Source organism: Psittacula echo (genome assembly GCF_963264785.1).
Source record: "Psittacula echo genome assembly, chromosome: 16".
In the NCBI taxonomy this organism is placed as follows: Eukaryota; Metazoa; Chordata; class Aves; order Psittaciformes; family Psittacidae; genus Psittacula; species Psittacula echo.
The window spans coordinates 6,017,564-6,034,646 of NC_137752.1; the positions used below are offsets into that span (position 1 = coordinate 6,017,564).

The 17,083-nt window shown below is 51.6% G+C and overlaps 1 protein-coding gene across 1 annotated transcript; it reads left to right on the forward strand.

The window, feature by feature from the left end:
• The first annotated feature begins 1,816 nt into the window (after positions 1–1,816).
• LOC308227637 (uncharacterized protein) lies at positions 1,817–16,718 on the forward strand. The gene is made up of 27 exons (XM_080630374.1): positions 1,817–1,918; positions 2,834–2,955; positions 5,286–5,344; positions 6,277–6,427; positions 6,729–6,878; positions 7,245–7,331; positions 7,452–7,580; positions 7,889–8,009; positions 8,657–8,733; positions 8,992–9,081; positions 9,421–9,607; positions 9,821–9,897; positions 10,077–10,163; positions 10,552–10,612; positions 10,740–10,815; positions 12,246–12,360; positions 12,453–12,495; positions 12,614–12,733; positions 12,979–13,138; positions 13,365–13,454; positions 13,786–13,835; positions 14,031–14,161; positions 14,575–14,647; positions 14,996–15,094; positions 15,641–15,743; positions 16,279–16,426; positions 16,579–16,718. Exons 2-27 carry the CDS (start codon positions 2,872–2,874, stop codon positions 16,684–16,686), a joined length of 2,676 nt encoding a protein of 891 aa, XP_080486500.1. The 5' UTR covers positions 1,817–1,918; positions 2,834–2,871; the 3' UTR covers positions 16,687–16,718.
• Positions 16,719–17,083: the final 365 nt, after the last annotated feature.

A 17,083-nucleotide genomic window follows, 5' to 3' on the forward strand; every position in this document is an offset into this window, starting at 1 on the left:
CGTTTCTGAAGCGGAATATTTTGAAAACCCTGTTCCATTTCTCTAACAACAGCTCACCAAATGAAGGCCACTGAGAAATACAGCACCAGGAATAGTAACACCGGTGTGCTACGAGGAGATATCCAACAGTAATTTTGTGGTATCTGAAAAGAGCAGGCTGATTCACTGCTGCTTATTTTCCTCTGGCTGACTCATTGGAAGATACTGGGCATAATTCTTTTAAAAATTCATAAAGGATGGTTCAAAGGCATTCATTATAATTTCATTAGTGTACACGAGGCAGTCCTGAGTGGTTAAGTGCAGCGAATCTTAACTTGTGTACAGCAGTGATGACTGTGACAGTAAAACAAGCATGTCTCTGGCTTTCTAGGAACGTTAAAGGTCTTAGCATCCTCCTGTAGCCATAGGCACAAGACCTGTAACAGAGGAGATATGATCCTACCTGCCAGGAGACAGTGTTTTAGACACTCACCAGTGCAATAGCTAGGTTTAAAAAAGAAAATATCAGTAAGAATTGTTCATGTCTAGATGCAATTGTTAAATTAAAATGCCCTGAAGAAGGAGAAGGCCCTATTTTTCCTTGTGTTTTACAATACAAACTCAAGAAGGCTGGATGTGTGGTTTTCCGCAGTGGCCACTTGCATATTAGCCGCCAATTTCTGTTGGATTAAGGTGAAGTTACATGTTACAGTTGAACCAATATAAAGGCCAACAACCAGGGAAGGTGCAAGGCTAGCAGGGGAGGGAGCAAAGAAAACATAGTGAGGACATCAAGAGGGAGAGGATAAATGGCACTGAGTTATTAGATGGCTCAGAATGTGCCGCATACACTCTTACAGAAGCAAACACAAGCTTTCCTTCCGTTTGTTTCAGTGCTTGAGTTAAACAGGAGTTTAGAAAACAAAGAATTCATATCTCAGACATTCCCTCCTGCTTAGTCACAGCAGGGATGATGTAAATCCAGTGGCTGGACACCGGGTTAGGATTTGTGGACCTTTGGCACAGCGGATGTCAGCCACTTCCTTTCCCTGTGGCTCACTTTTTCCTACTGTGAAAGGGAGACAGCAATTATTCACTCAGGAGACCTACATGACCTGATTCATCACTGCATGTCACAAAAGGAAGAAGGAAGCTGAAAGAGGACAATTTGCTCTCTATACCTCACTGCAGCAATTATCACCTCTCATGACTGACAGAGAATTCAGCTCCTGCATCCGTGCACTGTAATCCCGTTCTGAGGCTGCTGTCTGTCTCCCTGCTCACCCACAGCCCAGGGGTTAGACAATGCTGCAGAATCCTGCTTTATGTTGTATCATGACAGTAGGTCATTATCCTCTGATGAACATATAACACTGATGCCTTCACCTTCTGTACTGTGAGCCATTCTCTTCTCCAATAATATTAAGCCTGCAGGATGGAATTTTTGAGAGTGTTTAACTGACTTTAAAATTCATTCTTCAAAATGACTGAAGGCTTCACTCAAAGGGAAATTCCCTGTCATTGCCATGCCAAAGCAATTACGGCTATACCACAAAAATTATCCCACTGTAATTATGCTGGTATGAGCTTCCATCTGAACAATATCCTGGAATGTTTTCCTAAGCAGCCAAAATCCTCTGGCAGCTCTGGTTCCAAGCCTCTGGGAGGAAGGGATCTGCTCCCAAAAGCCCTTTTCTTCCTCACCCTGGTGACTCAGAGAGCAACCCAAGATCTACTTTTTCCCGGTACGAGTTGTCCTATCGGAGTGTTGTAGCTCGACTGGTACCTTCCTGCAGCCTTCCTCCGACTCCTCCCAGGAAGTCCCAGCTACAGATGAAGCATTTCAGAGGCAGGGAGAGGGCAGCATGTGTGGAAAGGCAGCCTGGGTGGCTGTGTCAGACTTCCACAGCGTCAGGCAGCGTGGCTCAGCTTGACTGATGTAAGTTGGTTTTACCCCCCACCATCCCTCTGGGAGCTGCCTTGTACCTACATGTGTGTGCTTGCTGGCTATTGCTGCTGCATTCACCATGTGTAGCACCCCATGGTGTGATGAGTTCAGGGGTACCCTTGTCCCCAAAGCCTTTTGGGTGCATCTGCAAGCAGCAGGGCTGGTTCAGCACAGTGGGGGTGCTGGGGGAGCACCAGGACAGAGGAGACGGTTGGTGCCTGCAGGCGGGAGGGCAGGAGGTGGGGAGTGACCAGTCCCTGCGCTGACCTTTCAGCTGTCATCACCGAAATCCTTAGTGTGCTCTGTTCGGGGCACCTGGCAGGATGAAGGTTCCCCAGATCCCTTGCAGGGAGTGTATGTACTGCACAGCCTGAAATGCCCAACCAGGTGAGTGGCTCTCTGAGCCTTTCCCAGGCTTTTTGTGTAGCTGATCCCATCCAAAGTGTTTTCCAGGCCTGGGGAGGAAAGGTAGGGCCCTCTGCCCTCGCCTTTCTCAGCTACTCCCGCTGGCAGCAGCACCCTGACTCTGGTGCTGCCTCTAGCTCTTTGCAGGAGCCTTGAGCACAGCTCTTACAGCAGCTTTGTAGTTTTATGTAGTCTGTTGAAGCCCTTTTTACTGCCATGCTTTCATTTAGTCACCTGCAGGGTTAGCCCCCTCATTTCAGTACTTTGCATCCCAAAGCAGTGCCCCCCACATCTCAGTGCCCATCCCTGACACGCTGCTGTGCTGCACACAGGGACAAGGTGGATATTTTGCAGTCATGAGCAATAGTATGCTATGGTTTCTGGTTTTCCATTAATTGTGCTGGACCTGCCTCGTCCCGAGGTACACAGGGTGTTTGCTTTACCCCTGCAGCTGTGGAGTGCTTGTCTCACCCCTCTGCTTTGTGTCTGGGGGAAATGCAGGTCCGTGCCCGCAAGAGTGAGACAGCAGGAGCCGTGGCATGCTCAGGAGAGCGAGACCTTCCCTGCGTCACTTCTTGCTGGAGAGAAAGAGCAGCACTGAATATAGCTCCTACTTCAGCGAGGTATTGAATGCCCAGTAGCACTGTTTCTGGCTGACAGCCTGGTCCCTGGCTTGGGCTGCAGTGGTGTGGAGCCCAGGGGAGCTCACTGCCCAGGAGCCAGTCTTGGCAGTGATGGCAGATAGGGCACATCAGAAAAAGCCACACTGGTGCAATCTCTGTACCTGGTAGGCTGTTTAATGGTAATATCTATAAGCAAGAGAATCTCCTTCATACAGAAGAAAGCTCATTATTTGTGGGGTTGCCTTGTCTCACAGTCTCTTCTACTAAAGCCCCTTGGGTTGCAAAGGACTTGGGAAATAACAGTATCCCTCTTGGAGATACAAATGTGCAGAGCCAGGAAACCACAAGCAGCAGGGAGTCAGTGGTGGAAGGTTGTGGCCCCTAAGTCTTCTACATTTTCACTCGCCTATCCTATCTGGCTGACAGGCAAATTGGAGCTGGAGAAACACATCTTTCGGTTTGGGGAGCAGAACAGGCTGAAAGAGATTTGGGGGCTGTGTGGTCCTAAGAATGCTGCTCTCCAGCCTGATGGGCAGCCACTCTTGGCAGCATCGTGCAGGCTGGGGATAGGATGGGGAAGACATCGAAAGAAGAAAGTATTTGTCATTTTCCTTCCTGTAAGGGCTGAAGCAGACAAGGCCTTTCTTCAGAACTGGGAATTTCTGGGCTTAAAGCACCTTCTTTGCACTGACACCATCACCCTTGACAATGCTGTTCTCTGAACCATGACCAGCAGCAGCCCCAACACAAGAGAGCAGTGCTGGAGCTGTTAATATTTCATATTTCACCTTTTTCATTTAAGTTGGAAGTTTTACTTTCCGAGCCATGAATTCTTCTACTCCCACCAGAATCAGCTCAGGCACTGGGTCTTACTGACTGTCATATCCATGAACTTGTGCAGATAAAGAGCAAAGCAGGGAACTGACGGAGAGAAGTGGGGAGGCAATGACTTCTGCTCACCCTTGGCTGCCTGCCTGGCACCACAGGAGAGCACAGAGTCCACCCAGTGCCCTCTGAAACACAAGCTTTCTCAGCAAGGTATTTGCAAAGATCCTTAGTGAGGGCTGACACTGTATAAAAGTCTAAAGACCTCAACACAAGACATTTTTGGGCCACTTCTCAAATTCTGGTGCAGCCCTCTGGGAACAGCAGAGGTGAGCAGGTAAGTGAAGAATTACTGCTTCAGCCAAGCCTGGGGAGGGGGCTGAACTGATATCCCCACCACCACCTTGGCACAGCAGAGCATAGACCCTCTCCCCTCACATCTCAGCTGCTTTCACATGCCCTCCTCATCCTTATTCAAACATATTTTACTTGCCGGTGGTGATGATTGTTTTCTTGGCTCATTGCTTCAGAGGCAACCTCCTTGCATCCCCATGCTGGCTTTTCTTGGTGCATTGAGCATCATTTGTCTTGGGTTTCCAGTCCCTTTGCTGTCTGGTTACCTTTTTCCTTCACCGTTGAGTTATTAAATTCTGCCTCTGCCTCTTTTCATCATCCTCACAATAAATTCCCCATCAAGCACATCTGACTTTCTCCCACTTCCAGCTTATCCAACTGGAAGAAGGATTTTGCCCTCAATGTTTCCTACCGTCCTGCTTCTCACCCCCCTAGCCATGATGCATGTGGAAATTAGGTACCAGTCAGGTGAATGGCACCTTGGTGTCTCTGTACATCAAACTGATCATGTGCTGTGCTCTCCTCTTGCCTGTACCCATTTGCTGCCTGGTTTTGCCATGAACTTTAGGTGCAAAAGCCAGCACATCATTTAGGATCTGGAGCAACTCCCTTCACCAAGCACTCCAGCAGAACAAGGAGTAAATATTTCTGCTACTCTGTAGAGAAATACGGAATAAAAGAAGTTTGCTCTTCTAGGAAAAGGGGATATTTTGTGGCCTGTAGAGAATAAAACAAGAGACGCTATGGAAAGCCTGAGGTCTGAGGTCATCGGCCTGGCAGTGACAATATGGCCGAGCTCATCTGACGCAAGTGAAAATGAGGTTTCAGGCATTGCCTGCTCCCCAGTGAGTGTACACATGCTTCTTTTGTTCATCTGTTTTCTCAATTCTTGTTGAAACTTGTCAATGAAACCTCCTCCTCTGCCAGCTCTCGTCTGTTTGATCTTTCATAAAAAGTGTGTAAAGCTGTTTCCAGAACCCACTGCAGCACCATTACTGCTCTAAGGTCAGTCAGCAGCAGCCCATGAAGCAATACTAAAAGGGCACACCTTCTATTAGGAAAAACCTACCTGGGGAGGCCATGTCCCCTTCACATGTGGTCCCATTGCTATTAGAAAAAGCTTAAAACTCTTTTTTTGTCTCTCTTTGCAGGCAAAAATGTCAAGGCCAGTGCAGTCTCGGAGGCTGGAGGGAGTGGATAAGAATATCTGGTGAGTTAAGAGACTGTCTGGTTTACCCTGATGGTAGATGTGGTTTTAGGCAGCTTAACAACAGATACAAACTGCCGCAGCCACACAGCACAGAGCAGCAGTCTCTCTCAGCTGCTTTGCATTTCTTCAGAAAGCAAGTTTGTCCCAGGCTCAGTTCTGTACCTTCTGCTCACACTTTATGCCATATCAGGTGTTCTGCACCATCCTGCAGGAAGGCAGTTGGGAGCACCTTGCAGTGCACTGCACTCCATCCAGCCCATCCATCAAAATGATCCCAGCAGCACCAAATCTGAGCCAAGTGGTTGCAGCACACTGGCTGCAGCCTGGCATCTGCTTCAAGCCCATCCTAGGGCACTGCAAGCAGACAGGCAAGTGAAGGGATGCTGAAATGCTGTTCTCAGCCTGCCAGGCACAATATGCCATTTGGAAAGCCATGTGCTTGAAGAATAGATTTAAATGATCTTTCCCCGAAGTCCAGCTGTGCCTGGTTTCGAGCTGCACAATGCCAGTGAGTTGACTTCGTTTTGAGACTAGTACTGAGTTCAGGCTGCCTTTCCCTCTGCAGAGGCTTTCGTGGTGTCTAGCTGCTAAATTTTGCACAACTGGCATGAGCTTGAAAACCTCCAAGTCCTGTCCAGTGTGTGGTGTGTGGCTTCAGCTGCAACCACACACCCAGACAGCACAATGGCTGTTTCCTTCAAGAACAAATTAAAACCATTCCTCATTGCAATAGTGTTTCATCCTCAGTTTAATTGGAACAGGTCTGAAATGACCTGTGCTTGATCCTGTCCACCTGTGAGCAGCAGGATGGCTTTGCAGGAGAGACACCAATCTCACTCACTTCCAAAGGGATGCTGGCAAGCAGAGCTGGTGCCAGTGTGCTGCCCAGACCCTCTGTAAATACTTGTCTTTCTCTTCCTTTTTCTCTCCAGGGTGGAGTTTGTAAAACTGGCTGCCACCTACTCCACAGTGAACCTGGGCCAGGGCTTCCCTGACTTCCCCCCACCGGACTTTCTGAAGGAGGCGTTAGTGACAGCCCTCAGCGGGGAGAACAACATGCTGCACCAGTACACCCGTGCCTTTGTGCGTGGGCAGACCCCTCCTCAGCAATACCCGCTCAGTCCCTCTTAGCCTTGGCTGCTTCAAGGCTTATCAAGCAGCAGTAAACAAGGCAAACCACATGAGGCAAAACATGCATCCAGCCTCAGCCTGAGCCCCCTGCACCCGGGGCTATAACACCCTGCTTTACCAGGGTGTTTCAAGCAGCCAGGATGGAAGATGCCCTGCACACTCAGTCACCGGGTGCTTGGTCCCTTTCCATGGGCTCTTCCATGTTTCAGGAGGTTTCTGCAATTCAAGTCCCACCCATCTTCTCTCCCCACAGGGACACCCACCTCTGGTGAAGATCCTAGCCCAGCTTTTTGAGAAGCTGCTTGGACAGGACCTGGATCCTATGACCAATGTGATGGTGACTGTCGGGGCGTACCAGGCCCTTTTCTGCTGCTTCCAGGCTTTCGTTGATGAAGGCGATGAGGTAACCCAAGATTTGGACTTGTTGTACCAGCAGTCTTCCTTTAGGAGAGCCCTTCCTGGCTTTGGGTCTGCCAGCAGCTGCAGACTGGTTTTCATTGCCCTTTTCCAAAGCAGAAATGGTTTTATCCCCATTCTCCAGTATCTGAGCTTCTAAAGGAAAAAATTACCTGCTGCATGGCACTGTCTCGTTTCTTCATAAGGCAGAATAACCCTTTTGCCCTAAGCAGTGGTGTTCTTCCCTGGCACTTGCCCACAGGCAATACGGATTCTCCATTACAGCAATTCACTGATTAATATTTCCTGTACCCCCACTGCTCTTTGTACCTATCAGGGAAGGTCTGAGCAATGACATATCCCTTTCTTCCAGGTGATAATTATTGAACCCTTCTTTGACTGCTATGAGCAGATGGTGACAATGGCTGGTGGGACACCCGTGTTTGTCCCAATGAGACTGGTGAGTGGGACGGAGCAAAGCTGAGGAGGGAAGAGTCACAGTAAAGCGAACAAAGAGGTGAGAGGTAAGCAAAGCGCAGAGGTAGCAAAGCAAGCCAAGATTCCCCTCTGTTCTCTCTAGAAAGCTCCAGAAAATGGAAAAATGATGTCTAGTGCAGACTGGAAGCTGGACTCGGCTGAACTGGCTTCTAAATTCAATGAACGGACAAAAGCCATTGTCCTGAACTCACCCAACAACCCTCTGGGCAAGGTAATACCTCTGGCCTTGCTGTGGCTGGCCCTGAAAGCTGCTGGGGTGCTACAGCTCACCCAGCTACGTTTGCAGTGTAGCAGTGGCTCAACCTTCCTTGACACAAGGGAAATTGGTGCTTTGGGAGCCACACACTCTGCACTCACTATTCTGGTGGTTTTGAGCCTGACCTTTTGTGCCAGCATGGTTTTGCCCTGTTAGACCATTGCAGCCAGCTCCTGCCCACTCAGGCTTGGGAGAAGGCGGGGACAGGCAGGGGCTCAGAAATGTTCCTGCTGCATCCTTCCTCCATTCCCTGCCTGCTGCAGGTATTCAGCCGAGGGGAGCTGGAACTCATTGCAGACCTGTGTGTGAAGCATGATGTCCTGTGCATCAGTGATGAGGTGTACGAGTGGCTGGTCTATGATGGGAAGGAGCACATCCGCATCGGTATGGAGAACAGCTTGGCTGAGCCTGGCATCTTCTCTGGGTCTTTGGGGAAGAATCTGGTGATTTAGCTGGGGTTCCCTGGACCCCATGGGCTGCCTGCATGTGCAGCTCTGCTGGGCATGTATCTATCTGGGCATGTAGAGGTATTTTGCTGCACTTCAGTCTCAACCTCCCAACCAGGTCTAGCCCTGACTTACAGAGCTAGTCAGAAGAAACAGAGAGGTACCTTCACAGCACAAGGTCTAGAGCAAGGAGCCCTTTGGCTCCAGTGAAACGGAAACTTTTCCTATACTTTGTAAAAGCACATTTTTCTGAGTGTCTCTAGTTTTGGGACATCCATTTCAGCATGATTTCAAAGGCCTGTTCTTCCTGTTGCAGTAACATGCTATCACCTTGTTGCAGGGTGATGGTGCTTGGCATCTTTGGGAACCCCTGGGGCTGGGTACATGTGTGTGAACACACTTAATTACAAAGAGCTGCTCTTGAGAAGCCAGGCTGTCTGCTTGGGATGTGCTTTGAAAAATATGCTGTGACCGGAGGCCACCATGGTTATGGTGGTTAAAGAGCTCTCACCCTGTCATTACTGTAGCCCAGAAGTGAGCATGCTCAGCACTACCATTGGTGTTTCTCTCTTGTTTCATTGCCAGCCAGCTTGCCAGGGATGTGGGATCGCACAGTGACCATTGGGAGCGCTGGAAAGACCTTCAGTGCCACTGGCTGGAAGGTGAGTTCCCTCATGCAGCACCTCGTTGTGTCCCCATCCCTGTCCCTTTGCTGCAGGGCACGGGTCCCATTGGCATAGCATGGCACTGGAGACTCTGCTGCCACACACTCAGCTTTGAGCCTCAGGGTCTGAAAGTACTAAAGCTGCTTCATGATAACCCTGGTAGGAAAATACAGTGAAGCCAGTGCAGGCAAATAAAGGGGAGCCCAAGCAGGTACCCAGAGACTTACTACCTTCCTCCTTCTCTCCTGGCTGCAGGTAGGCTGGACCGTAGGACCCAACAGGCTGCTGCAGCACATCCGTACTGTGCACCAAAACTCAGTGTACCACTGTGCCACAGCTGCCCAGGTAAGGCAGATCCCTGCAACACCCAAACCACTGAAGCTAGGGTGAGAAAGGGTCCTTCTGCCCACAGCTGACCTGAAAGGCACAGAGAGGTGGTGCATGGTGCCATGGAAAGGCTCCTTCCCTTCTCCCTGCAGTTGTCCCATGTCTGGCAGGAAAGGGAGAGCACAGCTCACCTGGGGTATAGTCGTTATTTTGCAATGACAAATCTAAGGGGCCATTTGAAGGTGCTGGAGGCAGAGAGCTCCCTAATCACCTGTGAATTGTATTGGAGCACAGACTCCATTTCCAAGCAAGTCTTGACCATCTTCCCACTGGTTACTGGCTCCTCTTTCCTTACAGGAGGCTGTGGCTCAGGGTTTCCAGAGGGAGCTCATGCTCTATGGGAAACCAGACAGCTACTTTGTCCAGCTGCCCAAGGAGCTGCAGAAGAAGAGAGATTTGCTGGTCCAGAGCCTGGATGCTGCAGGGATGAAACCCATCATCCCCGAGGGCACCTACTTCTTGTTGGCAGACATCTCCAACTTCAGTGAGTCACCTGCAGTTTTGCTCAGGCAGGACTGAGTGCAGAGTCCAGCTTGAAGCGGTACCATTAGCAAGGACAAGAACCTGCATAAACCACCACCAAAGCAGGGATGGACAACAGCAACCCCATCCAAGCTCCCAGAAGCTGTGGGTTTGGGGCTTGCCTGTGGCACTTGGCAGTAGCCCCAGCCTTTGTGCTGCTGTGCTTCTCCTACAGAATCTGATGTCCCTGATGTCCCTAATTCGGATGAGCCCTACGACTCCAGATTTGCAAAGTGGATGGTCAAGAACAAGGTAAATGCATCTGGCCCCTTCTGCTGTGTTTGTGCCCTCCTTGCTGGAAGCACAGCATACCACCACTGCTGGATCTGGCAGCTCATGGCAAGGGGTGTCTGCAGCGGATAAACTGGGGCATGGCAGGCTGCATGCCAGCCAAAGAGAAATAACCTCAGCTCCATGTTTCCCTTTCCTAGGGACTTGCTGCCATTCCACTCTCTGCTTTCTACTGTGGGGCCCACAAGAATAACTACAGCCATTTCATCCGGTTCTGCTTTGCAAAGGTGAGATGTGTGGCAGCATAAATGAAGGTGAGATTAGGAGTAATAATCAGAGGTGGTTTAATGATGTAAATGCCAAAAGGAGATGGAAAGTGCCTTGAGAATTAGAGCCTGAGCATAGCACCACGGCTGGTCTGACCCCCTCCTGCGGACATGTGAGCCGAGCCAGGGCAGCATCCTACATTTCTTGGTCAGGACAGTCTTCTGGGTGCCTGTTTAACTGCCCAGAGGCTATGCCTGCCCCAGAGATGGCTGTGCCTGTCTCATACTGAGCATGCAGCATCTGCAATGTTCCAAAATGAGAAAGGGAAATTTATATGAATGATGACTGCAGTGATGGGAAAGGGGATTTGGCTGGAAACCACTGCCTGAACCTGTGGTATTTGTTTAGGAGGATGCTACACTGAAGGCAGCAGATGACATATTGCAAAAATGGAAACAGGAGAAAACCAGTCCCTGAGTGCACTGAGAGAGAACCAGGCTCTCCTTGGTCCTCACCTGCCCCGACTGCTCTTCCTTCCTCTTACTTTGCTTGGCTCCATACTTTGGTACGTTCTTATTGTCCACATTTTCTGTCAGACAAATGGGCAGAGATTTACCAGGCCCGGGGTCTGGGGGACAATTTCTGTCACTGTGAAATGATTGCACTGTTACTGTAAGAAGCAAGTCTTTGCGTGCCCTGACAGTATTTGAGGTTTTTCTTAAGTTTAAAGACTTTGCTAATCAGTTCTGAGATGCATCCAGCAAGATGCAAGGTAAGGATGGCTCCTGGGGGCTTTTCCACCACCAAATTCTGAAAAGGCATCTCAGGACCTACCTTTAAGGCCATGCTGGGGCCTTACCATGTACCCAGGGGCACAGGACACCATTTCCACAAGCACCACGTTCCCATGGGATCATGCAGTATCACCACTTATCAGTAGGTTGATTCCTATGATCCTGAAAATTATAAACCCAGTGAAATGCTGTTTCCCAGAATTAACATCATTTAACATCATTAACATCATCTTTTCTGTGCATCTCTGGGAAAGGTGAGATGGGTCACTGGTTACTCCCAGGGAAACAGGCTTTCATAAATAGCCTGGCTACTGCCAGACCTTCCCTGTGCATCCCCCAAACTACTCCTGGCACTTTGTCAGGGCTCAGCAGCATCATCCAGGCTGCAAAGCAAAACCTTCAGGCCTTTGCACACAGTGGCTGGGGAGGACGGGTACGGTGGCCTTGGGCCGCTCCTGTTGCTGATGACCCCTGCTGCCTCCCACCCACCAGGCTGATGGGTGATGGGATAACGTGAGCAGCATTTTGTAAGGTCATTCTTGCATCATTGTCGATTTCAACCTGGATAACAATGTAAACCAGCATCATCCATCACGCAACAGACTGTGCAATAAGTATTTGTAGCAGTTAAATTATTAAAGCGGAATTACCGCAATTATTGAAGAGTCAATGGCTCTGTAATGATCACAGGACTGACGCAGCCTTCCTGGAGAGCTGCCGTCACATGTGCAACATCAACATTGCATCCTACGGTGGTGGCTGCTCATCCCACACTGGCTGGCGGGTAGTGGCTCCACAGGTTTTGTGTTGGGGTGCAGCTGGTGGCCCCGATCCCCTGGGAGCCAGAGTTGCAGGAGCAGGCAAACACCCACCTGCCTTCATCAGCAGGAGATGGGGTAATGCATCCCATCCCGTCAGCACGGGTGAGGGTGCTGCTGAAGGCCCTTTTGCACCCCTATACGTGCCAAATGCTGACAGCTACAATAGCTAAAACAGACGAATAACCGTGACATAAAGAGTAATTGCAACACCCCCACACGCGTGGGCTCTTGCTCTAAGCCACGGCACACCCCGTAAGGGGCAGGGTCCATCTCCCCATCCTTTGCACGTAGCGCTTGTGCAAAGACACCCAGATGAGGGTGTCCGGATGTCACAACCACCCTGGGCTACCCCCACACCCGCCCATGGTTGCCCCCTTCTCCCGGAGAACGGAACTACCCCTGCCCAGCCCAACCGCCCGCGCCGGCGGCTTGAACACCGCCCCCTGCCTGGACACCGGCTCACGTGACACCGGCCTCCTCCCCGCAGTGGGCGGGGACCGGCGCCCTCCAACCAATCACCACCGCGGGGGGGGCGTGGCCGGGGAGGGAGGCAGAAGATGGCGGACGGCAGCGGCGCGGCCAAGCGGCCCAAAGGCGTGCAGGTAGGGCGCGGGGAGAGCTGGCGTTGCCCCGGTTACCGCGGGCGGCCCCTGAGGGGAGCCCGGCGGTGATGGTCGCGGTCGGTGTCCCGCAGGCTGTGGACCGGAAGGTGGACTGGCGGCGATGGAAGCAGGAGAGTAAGCCCGGCATCGCGTGGGGACTGCGGGCGGGGATCCCTCGGACCGGGAGGCCCTCGTGTCTGCCCCGGCGGTCACGGCTCTTTGCTTGAAGCGAGGTGATGTTTGTCCGTTCCAGGGAAAGCGGAGAAGAAAAAATGGAAGGAAATGAAGCTGCTGAAGAAGCTGGAAAAACAGCGGATGCGGGAGCTGGAGGAGAAACGAGCCGAGAAGCGTGAGGAGCAGCAGGAAGACAGAGGTGATGCTGCTGTGACCCCATGGGGAGGCCTGGGCTGAAAGGGCTGAGAGAACTCGATCAGTCAGCTTTACAGAGAGATCTGCTATAGATCCATCCGCACGCAAAGCAGGCATGAACTCGATGCAGTGAGAAACCTTTATTAAGGGAAAACCTGTGATTAAGAAACAGAGGGTGCTTTTCCCCCCACCACAGTAAGTAAAACACTACATGGAGCTGTCACAGTATGGCTCTCCTCTGCTCTCCAGGGCGGCACTACACACTGAGCGTGGCCCTGCCGGGCTCCATCCTGAACAACGCCCAGTCACTGGAGCTGCGGACCTACCTCGCCGGACAGATTGCTCGGGCCTGTGCCATCTTCTGCGTGGACGAGATCGTGGTGTTCGACGAGCACGGAGAAGATGTAAAGTAAGATCTGTTGTGCAGGAAGTGCTTTGTGTCAGTGCACAGAAACCAGAACTGAAGAAGATACATGGCCTGCAGAGAGAGTTCCAAATAGGATCTGGTGACAGGCTCTGCCTCTGGAGCAGCCCTTTCATAAGGAGCTGGTTTCAGGTTAAGGAGCAAGGCTTCATCCTCAGCAGACCTGACCTGTCTTGCGCTGAGCTCATGAGCTGCTTTCTTTCACTTACAGGAGCGTGGAGGGGGACTTTGAAGGAATTGGAAGGAGAGGCAAGGCTTGTGTGCAGCTGGCTCGGATCCTGCAGTACTTGGAGTGCCCTCAGTAAGTCCCCCATGGCTAAACCATGCATCAGAACCAACTGCTGTAGGTATCTCATGCAAGGGGCTATGGGAGCAGGAGGCAAATCCTGTTTATATTGTCTAATTATGCAAGAACACAGGAGCTCGTTGCTTCACATGTCTGGTTCAGGAGTTCAACTAAAAGAGCAGTGCCTGCAGGCTAGAACCTGCAGGATGGAGGTTACATCTGGGACTTGAGGGAGCTAACCAAGCTTTTCTCTATACTCAGCTCCTTTAAGTCAGAAAGGACTAGAACTGAAGCTGAGATTCAGTAAAAAGGCTGGGTTTACATATCCACCTTCTCTGCCAAACAGGTACTTGAGGAAATCCTTTTTCCCAAAGCACGAGGATCTGCAGTTTGCAGGTAATGATTCAGTTGTGTCCGGCCTAGGCTGCTGGCTCCCTCTTCCTGAGCTCTTGCTCGTTTTACTTGGAATACACAGAACTGAGTAACTCTTCCCCACTTCAGAGCGCAGGCCGTGATGTGCTGGACCAGAGAGGGAGGGGGTAGCAGAGCAGTTGTACTTACACTTCTCTTTGCTTTCTTGTGCTGTTTTAGGGCTGCTCAACCCCCTGGACAGCCCCCACCACATGCGGGTGGATGAGGACTCAGAGTACCGGGAAGGTGTTGTGTTGGACCGGCCAACTAAGGCGGGCAGAGGCTCTTTTGTTAACTGTGGGATGAGGAAGGTGCGTGTTACCCCCAGAGCCCAGAACCATTTCCCCTGTCTGGCAGACTTGAAGGAGGCAGGGTGGGTACTGCTGGGTTTCTGAAGGCCATGGTGGACTCGCACAGGGTTTAATGCTCCTTGCCCTCTTGTCCTTTCTGGCTCATCAGTGTTTGTAGCCTCCCAGGTTGTGGCAGGTTTGCCTGTTCAGCACTTAACTGCTTCACTGCTGGAGCACTTCGAGCAGCAACATAAGCCTCAAACTTAAGGCACCCTGAGCCTGCTCTGCACTGCATGAGCCACACAGGCCCTGACCGCAGAGCTCCTCATTGCAGCCCCAGGCCAGAATGGACCTTCCTCAGAGGGCTCCCTTCCTTTCCCACCTTTCCCAGTACTTCCAGCAATGCCTGATGCTGATCGTGACTGTCACTGCAGGAGGTGCAGATCGACAAACAGCTGAACCCTGGCCTGCGAGTCACTGTGCGCCTGGAGGAACCCCAGAAACCAGGTAATCCACTCCTCCATTAGCACCTGTGAGCTTCAGTCCGGCAGGAGTTTGTCCTTTTCATATCACAGCTTCATATCACTGATACTTGGAGGTACCAAACAGCTCTGCATGTTCCTTTGCTCCACACAGTTTTAACAACCCCCTTTACCACACCTCCCTGGTGAACTGAAAAGAGCTATCAGCTCTTTGACCAGTAATAAACAGCCCAAACATACTTGCAGAATGCACTCAAAAGGGTGGTTCTTTGTTATACACCCAGTCAGTGCTCTGCTCCAGGAGAAACTGCTGTGTGTGGCTGCTCAAATCCAGCTCTCACTGCGGGTGTTGATCTCTTTGCTTCCCTTTCAGAAGCTAAAGTGCGGAAAGGCACCGTGGTGTCCTCACAGCACCCTCGGACAGTCTCAGGCTTGTACTGGGGTTACAGCGTCCGCCTTGCCTCCTGCTTGAGTGAGTATCTGCAGGGATTCTCTGCTCTCAGTCCTGTCAAATGTAAAGGCTGAAGCTAGGGGCATGAATCACCCCAGTCACTCTCCCCCCCCGCCCCCCCGTTTGCCATGTACCTCCACGCACCATTGCTCCAGATGTCCACATTGTAGCAGTGGTGCTGTCTGTCTCCAGCCAGTGCATGTGCATTTCCACGGTAATTGCCTCCCATTCATTCACATCAGAGCCAGCAGTGACATCTGAGCCCTGTAGATCCTTTTCCTGTCTTCTGGTTCATTAGAGCTCCAAGGAAAATCATAGGCTGTTAGTGAAGGAATGGTTCCTGGCACCTGTTTGAGCTTTGAGGAAAGGTGCTGCAGTTGAGAACGGTGCCAGACACTCCTGCAGCGAGGGAGCTGTCAGGAAGTCATTGTTCTGTCTCCTCATGCACTGAAAAGCAATTCCTTCTGCTGCCACCACTCACCCGTGGAGTGCTCCAGCCTGTCCAGAAGGCACAGAGCAAGGGCAAGAGCACCACATAAATAGCCCCATATTGTGTCTGTTTCCCAGGTGCTGTGTTTTCAGAGTGCCCGTTCAAGGAAGGCTATGATCTCTCTATTGGGACCTCAGAGCGGGGCAGCTCCGTGGATGAGGCCACTCTCCCTTCCTTCAGGTTTGTGTCCTGCCCTCTTGGCCTCACTCAAGCCTGCAGTGAGGCCTGGTGCAGGCAGCAGAGCTGCACTGTGGCTTTGGTGTTCTCCCAGGTGGGAAATGCTTCTAGATATAAGAGCAAGACTCACCTGCAAGTTCCATCCTGTGCTCTGCTGCTCCCTTTTACACCAAGGCATGTTCCTTTGCATTGCATAGCAATGTACCCAATGAGAAGTACCCAAGGATAAGGCAGATTCCTTTCCTGTTTCTCTAGAGTTGGTAGAAGGGACTGTTACATTGGTGCTGTGCTGCGGGGCTTTTTTAGGCAGGCAGCTGCATTGGGAATCATCAGCAGGGACACAGTTCCCTGCTGCAGCAGCACAGGGGCTCAAACACAGACCCACACACTTGAGCAGAAGAAATGAGTCTGTTTCTTACAGATCAAGTTAAGAGAACTGCTTATGTGAAGCTAATTCTTAATCCACTCAAAGCATCTCCCTTGGTGCAGGGGTAGCAGCCAATCTCCCCTCTCACCCTGCCCTTCTGCTCTCTCCTAGGCATGCCCTTGTCGTGTTTGGAGGTCTGGAGGGCTTGGAAGCTGGGGTTGACGTGGACCCAAACCTGGAGGTCACTGACCCAAGCGTCCTGTTTGACTTCTACCTGAACACGTGTCCCAGCCAGGGCAGCAGAACCATCCGGACAGAGGTAGGGCAGGTGGCAGTGGCGTGGTGGGGTCAATGCCTGTGTGCACAGAGCAGTGACACACGGCCCTCGTGGTGCTCCCCATGGTGGCACCTCAGCTTGTCTGGTGCTCCTCAGGGAGCAGCGCTCCTGCCTGACCCCCGGCTCTGTTCCAGGAAGCTCTGCTCATCTCCCTGTCTGCGCTGAGGCCCCACATCGATGAGGCTGTGAAGCCACCGGTGCCAGCTGAGGGCAGGGAAACCACAGACCCTGCTGGTAGCTGAGGACTGCCTGGGGCAGAGGCTGTTCAGACGTGGGGTGCTGGGCACATCACTCCCAAGAGCCTGCAGGGCCAAGGCACCGTGACTACAGCTGGAGATGTTCTTGACCGAGCCTCTGGCTGCTGTTGGGAGCAGCAAGTCTGCACCCTCCTGCCTGTATGGTCCTGCCAAGGGCTGGTCGCTGCCCCTCCACAGCTGAGAGGAGCCTGGCAGCAGGATCTCAGCCATTCAGACATCTGGGGTGGGGAATAAAGCAATATGGAACCTCAGCTGCCTTGAAGTCCATGCGTGAGTGTCTTGCTGGAGAGGATGGGCACTCAGTGTCCAGAGATCCTGCATGCTCAGTGCCCCTGGAGCCCCGTGGCCCTCACACTTAAAGGAAGGCAAAACGTAACCCTTA

Coding starts and splice junctions, on each gene's coding strand:
- LOC308227637 (XM_080630374.1), top strand. CDS start 2,872: ATGCTCAGGAGAGCGAGACCTTCCCTGCGTCACTTCTTGCTGGAGAGA. Junction 2,956..5,285: donor ATAGCTCCTACTTCAGCGAG/GTATTGAATGCC, acceptor CTCTCTTTGCAG/GCAAAAATGTCAAGGCCAGT. Junction 8,010..8,656: donor GAAGGAGCACATCCGCATCG/GTATGGAGAACA, acceptor TTTCATTGCCAG/CCAGCTTGCCAGGGATGTGG.